The 14456-nt window shown below is 38.0% G+C and overlaps 2 protein-coding genes and 1 long non-coding RNA gene across 3 annotated transcripts; 1 reads left to right on the top strand and 2 right to left on the bottom strand.

The window, feature by feature from the left end:
• Positions 1-1455: 1455 nt before the first annotated feature.
• On the top strand, positions 1456-6278 carry LOC306994556 (cytochrome P450 2J4). The gene is made up of 9 exons (XM_079605131.1): positions 1456-1922; positions 3286-3448; positions 3584-3736; positions 3916-4076; positions 4516-4689; positions 4808-4946; positions 5261-5448; positions 5680-5821; positions 6029-6278. Exons 1-9 carry the CDS (start codon positions 1761-1763, stop codon positions 6235-6237), a joined length of 1491 nt encoding a protein of 496 aa, XP_079461257.1. The 5' UTR covers positions 1456-1760; the 3' UTR covers positions 6238-6278.
• Positions 6279-6751: 473 nt separating this feature from the next.
• LOC306994557 lies at positions 6752-7387 on the bottom strand. Its single transcript, XR_013796700.1, has 2 exons — positions 7290-7387; positions 6752-6968 (listed from the first exon to the last, which is right to left on the bottom strand). It is a non-coding gene; the product is annotated as an uncharacterized lncRNA (long non-coding RNA).
• A 1283-nt stretch (positions 7388-8670) lies between these two features.
• Positions 8671-13255, bottom strand: LOC306994327 (lysosomal protective protein). The gene is made up of 11 exons (XM_079604731.1): positions 12564-13255; positions 12085-12196; positions 11736-11873; positions 11498-11659; positions 11260-11351; positions 11061-11145; positions 10494-10634; positions 10259-10395; positions 10018-10180; positions 9851-9940; positions 8671-9494 (listed from the first exon to the last, which is right to left on the bottom strand). The coding sequence occupies exons 1-11, from the start codon at positions 12752-12754 to the stop codon at positions 9411-9413; spliced, it is 1395 nt and encodes a 464-aa protein (XP_079460857.1). The 5' UTR covers positions 12755-13255; the 3' UTR covers positions 8671-9410.
• Between the last annotated feature and the right edge of the window lie 1201 nt (positions 13256-14456).

Raw genomic sequence — 14456 nt, 5'->3', positions numbered from 1 at the left:
AAATGAAATCGGAGATATACGTTTTGTCCGACTTGAGCCAAAGATTACAGTGATATAAGACACTTGAGTGACAAACGGTCTAAGAGTTATGAGTGATTTCTTACTTTTGGTCGCTGTAGCGCCAACTATGGGCCAATCGGGGTCATACTTTGATAGGTTCTCCCCAAATTGAGGACTAACATCTGGCCAAGTTTCAAGTCTCTAGGCCTTACGGTTTGGGATGCACGATGCGTTTTACGGCAGAAGAAAAATAATAAAAATCCTTACAATTACAATATGGTTTCAGCACTTCGTGCTTGAGCCCCTAATAATTGTTCATGATGTGCAAACTGGGCCCACATTGACTGCACCAATCACAACTGAGTGGTCAGTATTGATATGCGAAATATGCTGCTCTGAAAAAATTTGTCAGTTCATTTTGTTTTCAGAATATGCTGTTGTTCAGAATGATGTTAAAAACTAAACATGGGCATAATACCATTGTGATTGAGAATAGGTAATGGTGAGTCACTGGATAAAAATGGAAAGATAACAAATAAGAAACATTTAATTTCTAGCTGGCTACTACAGAAATACAATCCCGTTTAAGCTATGTTGTGCATTTGAAGAGCACATGTGATCATAGACTTTATGCACCACCTAATAATACAGAAAACAAACATGTTTTCTTCATACATTTTAAAGAAACAACAGCAAATTGAAAATGCAACTAGGGTTTGGTCACTAGAATATTTTGGCTATCGAAACCTAAAAAAGAACTGGTTAATGCTGCACAAACTTGGACAATGTTATAGGGCATATTTATTGGACCTTCTGGAGCAACTTTATCAAAAGTACATAGTGACATTGACCTCTGGTGGGATCTTACCACTCCACTCATATCATAAGCCGCGTTTCCACCGAAATTACCCGGAACAATTTGTCCCAGGAACTTTTTTCCCAGGAACTTTTTTTGCCCCAGACCGGTTGCTTTCTGCGTTTACACCGCGGTCTAAAGTACCGGGAAGATTATAAACTGCGCGCGACTGCTCCTCCCAGTCTGCGACGCACAGTAAACAGTTTTGAGCGCCATATTTATAATAAGTATGGAGGAGATTCAAACTGTGCTGCAGTTGTATTTGTGATGTATTGCGGACATTGAATGTAAGACGGGTTGGACGAACGCGCAGAAAATTTCCTGTTACACAAATACGCTTAATAAAGCCTGAACCTCGTCATTCCAGCTGTTTTTTTTTTTTATTTGTTTTTTTTTATTAAATTCCATATTTGCAGACAGACAACTCTAAATGCATGAAGCACGAACCGCAATAGATTTTTAAAAATGCCGGTTAAAATAGAATGCTGCGTGGAGTCCTCCAGTCAAAATGCGGAGTGAACACGACCAATCAGCATGTTCAGCGCACAAGTCCCACCCCCGAAAGTTCCTGAACTTTGAAAAAGTACTACCTCGCGAGCAGGGACTTTCCATATACTGGGACTTTCGGAGGGGGAAATATTTACCCGGAACTTCATTTAGACCCTGGCTCCTGCGGTGTAAACACACCGAGTACCACCCCAAAGTTCCTAGTTCCTGGGGAAAGTTCCCGCGGTGGAAACGCGGCTATAGTTTAACTTATCACCTATATGTTTCCTGGCTCCAGTTCAACAAAGTTTTAAGAGTTCAGCAGAGTTGAAAGAAGTAGTTTAGTGTGCATGCGTATCAGTTCTCTTTTCGCATTAAATAGCAGGTTTCAGACGGGCTGTCCAGTAGATCAGTAACCATGTTGACCGCTCTGGTTCTGTTGTGTCTCGGAGCCTTTCTTCTCTTCTTGCAGTTCAGAATTCGGCGACCTAAAAACTTCCCCCCTGGACCCACTCCTGTTCCATTTTTTGGAAATTTGCTACAATTTAACCGCATAAACCCGTTAAAGGACTTTGACAAGGTAAGCACATCAGTCTCAAACAGGAGACTGCTGCATTGAAAATACTAAATACATCAAACTAAGGGTACGTTTACACGACAACGATATGCTTAAAACTGAGAGGTTTTAAGCCTGTCACTTGACCTGTCACCGCTATATGCGCCTGTCACTCGACCTGTCACCTCTATATGCGCCTGTGATCACTTGACCTGTCACCGCTATATGTGCATGTCACTTGATCTGTCACCGCTATATGCGCCTGTCACTCAACCTGTCACCGCTATATGCGCCTGTCACTTGACCTGTCACCGCTATATGCGCCTGTCACTTGACCTGTCACCGCTATATGCACCTGTGATCACTCGACCTGTCACCGCTATATGCGCCTGTCACTTGACCTGTCACCGCTATATGTGCATGTCACTTGATCTGTCACCGCTATATGCGCCTGTCACTCAACCTGTCACCGCTATATGCGCCTGTCACTTGACCTGTCACCGCTATATGCGCCTGTCACTTGACCTGTCACTGCTATATGCGCCTGTCACTTGACCTGTCACCGCTATATGCGCCTGTCACTCAACCTGTCACCGCTATATGCGCCTGTCACTCGATCTGTCACCGCTATATGCGCCTGTCACTTGACCTGTCACCGCTATATGCGCCTGTCACTTGACCTGTCACCGCTATATGCGCCTGTCACTTGACCTGTCACCGCTATATGCACCTGTGATCACTCGACCTGTCACCGCTATATGCGCCTGTCACTTGACCTGTCACTGCTATATGCACCTGTCACTTGACCTGTCACTGCTATATGCACCTGTCACTTGACCTGTCACTCGACCTGTCACCGCTATATGCGCCTGTCACTCGACCTGTCACCGCTATATGCACTTGTCACCTTTCACCGCTATATGCGCCTGTCACTTGACCTGTCACCGCTATATGCGCCTGTCAGCCGCATACAGCCGTGACGGGTCGCGGGACAGCATATATCGGTGACAGGTCAAGTGACAGGCGCATATAGCGGTGACAGGTCGAGTGACAGGCACATATAGCGGTGACAGGTCGAGTAACAGGCGCATATAGCGGTGACAGGTCGAGTGACAGGTGCATATAGCGGTGACAGGTCGAGTGACAGGCGCATATAGCGGTGACAGGTCGAGTGACAGGCACATATAGCGGTGACAGGTCGAGTAACAGGCGCCGGTGGCAGCTGCCCCTGCTACAGAAAGATTTTTTCAAAGGAAAGACTTCTCCATTTTAAGCATATAAACATTATGAAAAGTAATGAAAAGAAATCAGACTTCATTCATATAGCATGACACAGCAATAATGCTGCTCTGAGTTTGTGGTCTTCAACTTGAATGTTTTTTAACAGTTTGCTCAGCGCTATGGATCAATCTACGCACTGAACATTGGTAGACAGCCAGCAGTGGTGTTGACAGGACAGAAAATGATCAGGGAGGCACTGATCACAAAAGCGGTGGAGTTTGCTGGTAGACCAGAGAACATGATGGTCAGTCATATAACAAAGAGCAAAGGTAATGCAGCATTCATAAAATACTAGAGTACTCAAGCAGCAAATCATACTACTCACATAACACAGACAAGTGCATTGCACTGCAAAAGTCTCCCTGCTGGCCTTAGAGTGTTCCCTGATCATTTTGTGTGTTTAGGGGTGATCATGGCAGATTATGGAGACAGCTGGCGGGAACATCGGCGCTTTGCTCTGACCACACTGAGGAACTTTGGCCTTGGAAAAAGAAGTATGGAGCAGAGGATTCTGGAAGAAGTCAAATATATCTGCGCACATCTGGAGGAATCTGCTGGTATATACGGCCTCCTCACCTGTCACCTTCAATCTCTATATTAACGTAACACATTTAATCACATGTTCAGTGTCCTATGTTTAAATATAGACATTTTACAAATCTCAAAATTGCCAAAGAACATTCAAATTCATGAATGGAAAACATTTCTTGTCTTTATATCTCTACAACTCTACCAGGAAAGTCAATTGACCCTCAACATCTGTACCACCGAGCTGCTTCAAACATCATTGCCTCAATCATTTTTGGGTCACGTTTCAATTATCAGGATGAATATTTCCAGACATTGATCACAACTATGGAAAAACTTACAAAGCTTGTTATTGGACCATGGGCAATGGTAAATAAAACGAAAAATAAAGTCAGCATCTAATTACATGCAAATAGCCAACCTTGTTGTCAAAGGCTATTTTCACAAACTCCGCCCCCCATTGGATATATATAGGCAATAGGCGTATAACTTATATTTACACTTTGTTTAAGCAAGCTGCTTTTTATAATCTATTGCTATTTATAGTCTTTGTTTACACTTTGTGTAAATAGTCACTGCTAAAATAAATTGTACATTTTACATAAATTGTACACAAGTGGAACGACAGACATTTTTACATTTCATTCACAGATTTTTCTGTTTAATGATTATTTTCCTGTTTATTACTGTAAAGCTGCTTTGAAACAATTATACTATATTGTATAAATCAAACTATATTGTATAAAGCGCCATATAAATATGACTTGGCATTTATATATTAAAAAAATGCTTTTATTCTGAATTGCAGCTCTATGAAATAGCCCCAGTGTTAAGGATTTTTCCACTGCCATTCTGGAAAGCTTTTCACTATTTTGAGACAATCAGAAAACATATTCTTAAAGTTGTGGATGAGCACAGGAAGTCATATGTTACCGGGGAGCCAAGAGATGTGATTGACTGTTACTTGGAGGAGATGGAGAAGGTAAGATACTTACAAAGGTTTGTGTATGTTATGTATTTTTATAGATTTTTTTCAGCATCATATGAGTTTAATATTCTTTGATTTAAAATGGTTTGTCAGTAGATCATTTTATTTTCAGAGAGCAGATCAACGCACCACCTTTAATGACTCAGAAATGGTCACTTTGCTGTTTGACCTGTTTGTGGCTGGAACTGACACAACCTCTAACACACTCCGAACTTTAACTCTCTATTTGATGACGCACACTCATATCCAGGGTAAGGAATGTGGATAAGATGTGTCCAATTGAGAGTTGTTATGTTAAAAACAAAAGTAAATTACCAACATGGCAAAATTTGATCATATAAATGTGTGTGTGTGTGTGTGTGTGTGTGTGTGTGTTATTGCAAATTTCTTTTTTCTAAAAATGAAGTGGGCTGGGTTACAGATTTCTTTATGGATTTTGCATTAAGGAATAATATGCAGCAAAATAAGATTCTAGAATGACATAATGACGATTTTTTTTTTAGCATTCTTAGTCTTTCAATGTCTATTTGTGTATTTGTTTTAATATCTATTCATACATCTTCAGAGCAATGTCAGCGGGAGATTGATGAAGTCCTTGGTGCTCGTGAACATGTCACATATGAGGACAGAAACGCCATGCCTTTCGTTCAAGCAGTGATTCATGAGGGTCAGCGTGTTGGTGACATTGTTCCTCTCAGTGTGCTTCACACCGCCAGAACCGACACTCAACTCCAGGGCTACAGCATCCCAAAGGTGGCATTTACTATAATTCCTGTGTGGCAACAAATGTTTCTTTACATCAAAGGTGTAGAGTTACTATGGCACATAAAACTGGCATAAAAGAAAGAGTAACTAATGATCTATCCATTTTTTAATCTTATCAAAACAATCCATTACCTAAACTGTTATTTCTGCAACTCCTAAACATAATCTTCACTATAAAAGGGAGGTTTGCTAATCTTCTTAAAACATCTGCTTTTACAGGGGACAATTATCATCCCCTATCTGTCATCTGCTCTCAGAGAGGAAAGCCAGTGGAAGTTTCCACATGAATTCAACCCTCAAAACTTCTTGAATGAAAAGGGGGAATTTGTGAAGCCTGATGCATTCATGCCTTTTTCTGCTGGTATGTTGTGCATGTTTTATTAGACAGTGTAAAAAGGTGTTTTAATCTAGACTCATGATTTATATGTAATCCAGACAGAGGTGTCCCTGAGCTGTTTATTGGTATGATCAAAACAATACATTGATCAAACAGAAAGCACATTTGTGTAGTAGAATGTGAACAAACTGTGTGTTTGTATATTATGTACATTCACTTTTCTATTTCCAGGATCTCGTGTGTGTTTAGGAGAAAATCTAGCTCGCATGGAGCTCTTCCTCATCCTGGTCACGGTGCTGCGACAATTCCGTCTGATCTGGCCGAAAGACGCAGGAGAGCCGGACTTCAAATATATATTTGGTGGGATACAGTCAGTGAAACCTTACCGTCTGACTGTACAACTACGTACACCGGAGGGGACTTGTGAAACTGTTCATTGAATATGTTCCCTTCAGTGAAAACATACCATCACATCACACTATACACATTATACTATCACAATGGTACCTGCCATTAAACTATTTTTGTTAAATTTAAACGCACAAGACATTAAACCAACTAAAATTTTAAGTTACTAAACTATAATATTACAACAGATAAAGCACATGTGACAACTTGCACTGACATTTATGAAAAATACCTTTGTCCTAAGAGGTTAAATGCAATATGGTTTTATTGTATTGTTTATTTACCCAATACACCATAAATAAATTATCATTTTAATGGGGTTTAAAACTAACATTCAAAATCACTGCCAGGGAAGACTAGTTACCGAGACTGTAGCTCTTGCGACAACAAGCCCCAGTCTCATGCATTAAACGTGTTAATGGTAAATGAAACTTTGATCAATTGGCAGCTTTATTGCATTTATCTTTTAAAAATTCTTCACATCTATTCCATTTTGCAATCATGACACTTCCAGTGGTAGCGTTTTAGTATTTGTTTTTATTTTGCTTTTAAGATACTTCAATACCATTTTAAAAAACAATTACAATATTGTGTGCTACTAGAAAGCTTGGCTTCATACTGACTGAGCATGATGTAATCAGACTTCAAAATATTTGGACTATGATTTATATAGTAAAAATATGCAAATAAACAAAATACATAATTTATCACAAAACATAAAATGGCACGGTTCCTCTTCTTGTCCATTGATTTGTTCTTCCAGCTGCAGTTGCATGAAAAGAATGGAAACAAAACATGAGTGAAGTTTAAGCAACACAAAAGATTATATCTCAAGTTGATATTCAGGACATACAATATTGTGTTTCTCGTGTTACAAGGGCAGAACCAGGAGTAAGATAAAGCCCAAACGATAGAGAAAGAGAGATACTGTTGCACCGCAGCGTAGCTCCAGCGGTCACACAGACACGGAAGCTTAAATACGGTGCACTTTAACAACAGAATTAGATAGCAGTATCGCTACAATCCATACCGATTAGTAAAATAATTAATATCATTGCTAAACCGAGAATAATACACCATTTACCTGATTATAAACCTCCTCCGTGGGTACGCCACATCTCTACACGTGTACCTTCCGCAACTTCCGCCAACCACGTGCGCAAGAAGACTCTTATGCCTTTCTCCTTCGTCTGCCTTGGGTGAATACGACCAAGTGAAAGCATGTACCGCCCCCTACTGTACATTATTAACTGACAACAGGTTACTGTCCTCCATTCTCTTTACCATATTCAGCACCACCTTTGATATATAATTTCTATTCCCCCTCTATACTCTACCCCTACATAATGTCCATACACTCATTTAGGTTTTTACACACAACCAGGGGTGTAAATGGCAGTGATTTACTAGAGGGACCATGCTTTCAATGACATTTCAGATGTATTTTAAATATAAAAAATTCTATAATCTATAACAACATTACAATCTGAACTGGACCAGCCTCGAAATTCACTCCCTGGACTCTGTCCCCCCACTTTCAGCCTAGCACACAACAGGAAAATGACTAAAATCAGTTTTGTTTTTTTCATTTCTCAAGATTCAGTTGTCGTTAAAAAAAATATCTTCATTAGTCTAGGGGTGTAACAATATATTGTGCCACAATATATCGCAATACATAAATAAATGCATCAATATGTATTGTGTATAAATTCACCCAAAATGAAGATTTCAGTGAGAAAAAAAATCTAGTTTACAGAGCTTTAGTGTTTACTACATATATTCTTGTGTGAGTCTTTAGGTGTGAGAGGGAGTGAGACTGTATGGGGGAGGTTAGATGTAATTTCCAGCAAGGTCCTTTGTTTTAGACCAGTCTATCTCTCCAACCAGTTTCTCCAGCCTTACAACTACATTAAACTACTATACAATGTTTAATATAATGTATAATAATGCAATGGGGAATATTTGTGAGTTCTGATAATGCCAAATGTCTTAGGTTGCCAGAAAAAAAGTGGCCTACATTATTTTAAATATATCTAGTAGTCAGTGACAGAGTGCAAGCATATTTGTCTAAAATAATTCAGTATTTTCAGCTTCAGAATCATAAATATTTTTATTCTGGTGTCACTATTATCCTGTGCATTGGGTTACCAGCACCAAGTCAAAGCCTATTCGTTTACACCCACAATGTAAAACCAAATTAAGCATTTTAATCAACAGTAAAAAATTTTGTTAACCTTTTATAATTTGTCTTGGAGTATTTGAATAATATAGTGATATGTATAATATAATAATATAGTATCGTGATATGTATCGAATTGCGACATGTGGGTATCGTTACACCCCTACATTAGTCAAATGTTTAGCAGGTACATTGTTTTGAGGAGTGCAGACAAATTACACTGGGTTTTATTATTTCCCAGTTTATATTTCTAGTTCCATTTTATTTTTATTTTGTTTGTTTATTTAACAGGGACAACACAATAGGCATTGTTACACAGACAACCGTGGAAAACTTTACAATTGTAGACAACTTTACAGTTTGAAACTTTTTAGGTTGAATTTCCACATACTGTACCTCAAGGAGTATCCTTTGTCAAATGTAGTATTATATGCTCATCCATATAACAATTCTTAGATTATTTGAGAATCAGATGGGTTTGTAAACCATTTATAACCATAGATGCATATTAATTATGAGTATAATTTTGCTGGCAGTTTTACTGTCTCAAGGGTATAAACAAAATGAAGACAAAAAATTCTCAGTATACTTTATTTGACAACTTACAAAAGAGTCTTGGAACTCATTTAATTAACAAAAATCTCATAAAAACCAACCAAAATGCAAAGACATAATTTGATCATTTTAAAACCATGTGATATCCATGAATACTGTTTTAAGAAGATCTCTAGTGTGTATCTATAACTGTGATTGTTATTTTTTAAAAGTGCATGTTTTTAGAAATATCACTACGAGAACCACACCCCGTGTTCAAGGAAAAAAGGCATAAAAAAAAAAAGATTCAAACAAAGAACAAAATTCCCAAACATATGTAAATACACACAACAGTCCCTGAGAAAACGGTCTTACAGCTTCATATCAAATTTCAAAGGTTAAGAATAAAACCACACTTTCTTTAAATCAATCCAAAACAACTTCTGAAAATCTGATTTGGTGCTTTAAGACAGGATATGGTCTGGAGGAAGTTCAGTAAGGCTTATTGGACAGGAAACTCTGTAGCATTTGTAGAGATGGACCAGGAGCCCACTGAGGAACCATGTGACCTGCACCCTGGAAGAGCAGAGTTGTCACAACAGGTTTGGCAAGAATGATTTCTCTCTCACACACACACTAAGATTTGTTTTCCATTTTTGAAAGAAATCTCTTATGCTCACCAAGGCTGTTCAAAAATACAGTAAAATAGTAATATTGTGAAATAATATTACAATTTAAAATCACCGTTTTCTATTTGAAAACATTCAAACTTCATTCATACCCCAAACTTTTGAAAGGTATCGTATACTTAGTATATTTTGCAGCCTATGACATTTATTGCTAATTAGAAAATGTATAAAATGGAAACAAGCTACATTTTTAGGCATAAGTAAAGTATTACTACAATTTGGAAAAGAGCAACACAAACTAACCTTGACTGTGAGGAAAGTGATGTTGCCAAATTGCTGGTAGAATCCTGCAATCTGGTTATCATAAATCCAGTGCTGGTACCGTGTGCTTGCCTTGAAGAAAACCAAACATTAAACCTAGAAGGTGCTACCAATTCTGCTGAACATCTCAAAGATCTCAAAGAACTTACCTTCTGTCCAAGCTGCTCAACAAACCACTGGTCTCCAAGGAAGTTACAAGCCATATCGGTGTCTCCATTATAGACCAAAGCTCTCAGACCCAAAGCCAGCAGCTTCACATAGACGTCCTTCACAGTTTCGTAAATGGTGTGATACTGGTTTCCCACATCATCACTGCATAAAAAAGGAAAAACACTATGCACACATGATCTTATGCACACACATAAACAGTCAGGACAGGCGTCAGTTTACCTGCAGATGTCCCATGGTGGCAGGACATCAGGAATGTGCAGCGCCTTTCTCACATCTCCTCGGTTAAGCCAGTTTATCTGAGCGGTACTATTGATGCATGGAGGAACTCCCTGAACACTCGGAGTATTTCCTACTAACTGAGCACACAAACGAGAGCACAATTCACCTTTTTGTTCAGTCTAGTTTATTAAAGTAGATGTTGGAAGGCTGCATGAGTAGAGCAAACAGGCCTCACCTGATTAGCTTTCCAATGTTTCCTGAAGTTTATAAAAAGGTGCTTCATGGCTCTCTGAGATGTGACACCACCAGCACAGTCCAGATACAGCGCATATGTATTCAACCCAGAGCTATAGACTATATTAAATGCATGCGATACCTGCAAAACACAGAAGACTAGTCAGAAAGTCAGCATGAATCAGATGTTGCGATAGTCTTTTCTTCCCTAATGTGATGTATATCCGGACTTGATTTTGTCCATCAGGAATTGATTGAATCATTGTGGTTTGCTATTCCTGTGATTTCATGTGAGTGACGGGTTGTCCCGTCCTCACGCCGCAAAACACAACATCAGAGAAGAGAAGTCGCTGCAAGTGGGAATGGTAGTTATTTTGATTACGATTATGAGGGCACAAGCTTTTTTTATATTTTTTTTATTATGTGCACGAATAAAAAATGTATAACAAAAACATCCAAAAATAAAAATATTCCATTTAAACAAGAATATTCCATTTAAATAAGAATAGTAAATTTAGATTTCAGGGTTGTACAACAAGCAGTGAGCATGTGGATGCATTTACGTTACCATGTCAGAGCAGGACTCTTTAGAATTATTGTAGAAGTTACAGACTCCATTTTGACAGCAGTTGTCATTCAGACCCTTCCACAACCTACAAGCAAAATAGCATCGAAAAATCCACTTTAATTCAAATATTCATTGTCATTACTGTAATATATACACATGAGTGGCTACAAATACTGTAGGAATAATAGATTTAGCTTACTGTTCTCCAAACAGGCCGTGATAGTTACCAAAGTAGATTAGTGATTGATCATTTAGTGCAAAACTACTGATGCCATTTCCAACAGCAAAGCCCTGCAAAAGACACCAAACGAAGAATTAAAAAATAAGTACATAAATGAGAAATAAAAATATAAACCTTTCAACAGACATTTGTCTTCCAAGTATAAGCGCATAAATAAATTACACTTTTAAAATGAATCAAGCTTATTTTAATTTACCTTAAAGTTCACTTTAAGCTGGCCTCCAGTGGCAACTCTCAGACTGAGTGTGGGTGCATAGATGCCTCCATAACTCTCCCCAAAAATGAAAAACTCATTCTGGGTGAAATTTGGGAACTTGGTGAAAAAGCTTTGCAAAGCCAGGTAGTTGTTATCTGCCACCTAAAGAAAAAGTACATATTCAGGCTTTCAGACGTTTTTAAAGGCTATTAATGTCTATGAATGTTTGCTTACTTACCTCATCATCATCGGTTTTATATTTTTGGTCATCTGAGTAGGAGTAACCCACTCCAGCAGGAGACTCAAGATACAGAACATTGGCGATTTTATTCCAGCTGAATTCGTTCTCGTAAAGAGTGGCTCCATTATCATTGACCTAAGGACCAGAGACACACACACACACACACACACACACACAGGTTTTGTGTTGAACTGAAAAGCAATTTAGAACAATTCAGAACTCGACATTACGTTTTTCCCTCTCTAAACTTTACAGCTCTGTAGTTCTTAGTCTTTTGAAATTAAATCTGCTCTTGAGTAACTGTCATTTTTAAAATGAACAGAAGTAGTTATCAATATCAACCTACATGAAAGGGTCCATTCTCTGATAGAAACCCATCCAAAGAGCTGCAGCCCGGACCTCCATTCAGCCACAGCAAGACTGGGTCCTTGAGCGGGTCCCTCTGAGAAGTCACAAACCTGTAACATATACACACTCTCATCAATGCCATTATTAATACACAAAACATTATCTTTATGCCTGAGGAGACTCAGACCTTGTTTGCACAGCTACTACTCGTACTCACACTACGAGTTCAAAAACCAAAACTTATACAATTATGTACAAAATGTAATACTATGCTTTTCTAGACAGGCACATGATATGGTATGAAATATGGTCACAGCCCATTCAATATATCGCCAAAATATTTTGTTTTGTTTTTTGCATTTGCAATCATTCGGTGTGAAGGCGGAAACGCAATTCGCCTTTATCCTCATCACAAACAAAACACGCTGCATATTCACGCTCAGACAAAAAAATAAAATATAGACCAATTAAACTCACCAATAGTGCAAAAACTTGCCCGAACTGGCCTTCAGATAGCCTGACCACTGACGGTAATTGGGTTTAAAAGACATGCCCGGCAGATCCAGCACCTCGTCTGGATCATACATGCCGCTCACGACATGCACAGACACGGACAGAAGACAGAGGAGGACATGGAGAGAAAACATTTTACACAGTCTGATGGACATGGACCTCGAAGACTCCCGCGAACTGCGACTCTGCTGCCTGCCTGACCGTGGGCTTTGAGTTTCCCTTCCTCTCACACACGGTCATATGACTTGCAGTCGTCAGGTGATTCAGACAAACATCAACTAGACTCAGTACTTCCGCTTATATAACCAACCAAACTCAGTTTCACTGTCTACATGTGTGTAAACAATCACCTTGTTCTGTTTTCCCAAACTTTTTTTCTCAGCTTATCGATTATTATTATCAGATATTAAGTATCCTCATAACAAATTAATTAATTGAACGACATCTTTGCTTGATCAGTTGGATCAGCTAGGTAGACAAAATATATTAGAGCAATTTAATGCAATGTATAAAATACAATTGCTTTTTTAAAATTACTTGATATTTTATTAAGCACATGCTTGAGCTGAGAGTAGAAAGATCAGACGGTATTTTATGTGAATAATTATCAAATAAATTAAGGTCAGATCTGAATAAAACAAAGCATAAAATGTATTGTTTATATAATTATACAAGTACGTGAGATGTTTTACTTAACATATTTTAGAATTTCACATAATACATTTAAAAATAAAATTGATTAGAGATTAAATAGAATTAAATAAAAGAGCTTAAGCTCTCACAGCTTAAAAATGACTTTTATTTGCAGATATCTTGGGGTTCGCCAAAACAACAAAATATGCAAGGGGGAAATGGACATGTATCAGTAGGCTATGTATGATGCATTCTCCACATGCAGCACATTTTTTTCAGTGTCATGATCTATGTGCAGTATGGATTTTGCCAGTAGCAAAGTTTTATGTTTTACTGTTTTCAATGTAATGTTGTATAGTTTAACCATATTTATAATTCAGCAATTCAAACTGACATGCATGATCAGTGATTATGTATGTATAGACACAAACAACATAATTTACAGCTATGTAGTTGGGTGAGTTCTTTTCACCACAAAGTGTATCAGTAAAACACAATAAATCTAATTCATCCTGACGAAGCATTGCAGAAGAAACTTGGAAACATCCTCCATCTCCTGCCCTAAATGACGTGAGTTAGTCTTATAGACTCATTTAACGCCTTCATTATTTGGCCAACCATTTACATTTTCTGAGTATTACATTTTATATTGTTTAGTTGAAGGCATGATAGTTTAACAGCATCTTGCATTTAAAGAAAAAAAAAGAGCACAAGAGCAATATAATGTGGAACATCCCTTTAGTGATTGCACTGAAACTGTAAACATTCAATAATAAATGATTGAGGAAAAGGCAAACATGCATGCTAGTGTTACTGATTAAATCCATGAGATATGATATTAGAATTGTGCTAATAAATATGCATACACAATTGACAACTGGACCATGTGGAGCAAAAGGGGAAACCAGCACACCAATGTGACTTCCACAATTTAACTGTTTGGAGAATGGTTTAAATGAATTTACTAGAGAAATGCTAATTTTCAATACCGATGATTCCACCCTAAAACAAAATGAAATGCAAATTAATGCTAAAAGTTTTCAAGTTAATCGTTTAGTCTTCATTACACTCATTCAAGTATTAGTGAACTTATAAAACCAGAGATTGTTGCATCTTTGGCCAAAACAACTATTTCATGAAAAGCACATTTAGAAAATCTAGCTAAAACAACAACAATGCATCAAATTAAAAATAAAAACCATTCTTCAAGAATACTCAAAAAAA

The sequence above is a fragment of the Phoxinus phoxinus genome (genome assembly GCF_949152265.1).
Source record: "Phoxinus phoxinus genome assembly, chromosome: 2".
Taxonomy (NCBI): Eukaryota; Metazoa; Chordata; class Actinopteri; order Cypriniformes; family Leuciscidae; genus Phoxinus; species Phoxinus phoxinus.
This window is presented reverse-complemented; position numbering and strand designations above follow the sequence as displayed.

Bases quoted from the DNA above. Each gene is read 5' to 3' on its own strand.
- LOC306994556 (XM_079605131.1), top strand. From the start codon at position 1,761: ATGTTGACCGCTCTGGTTCTGTTGTGTCTCGGAGCCTTTCTTCTCTTC. The intron at 5,449-5,679 runs GTGGCATTTACT...CTGCTTTTACAG, and splicing joins AGGGCTACAGCATCCCAAAG to GGGACAATTATCATCCCCTA. The intron at 5,822-6,028 runs GTATGTTGTGCA...TTCTATTTCCAG, and splicing joins ATTCATGCCTTTTTCTGCTG to GATCTCGTGTGTGTTTAGGA.
- LOC306994327 (XM_079604731.1), bottom strand. From the start codon at position 12,754: ATGTCCATCAGACTGTGTAAAATGTTTTCTCTCCATGTCCTCCTCTGT. The intron at 12,197-12,563 runs GTGAGTTTAATT...TATATGTTACAG, and splicing joins GGCAAGTTTTTGCACTATTG to GTTTGTGACTTCTCAGAGGG. The intron at 10,181-10,258 runs GTAAACTGACGC...TTTTTTATGCAG, and splicing joins CCACCATGGGACATCTGCAG to TGATGATGTGGGAAACCAGT.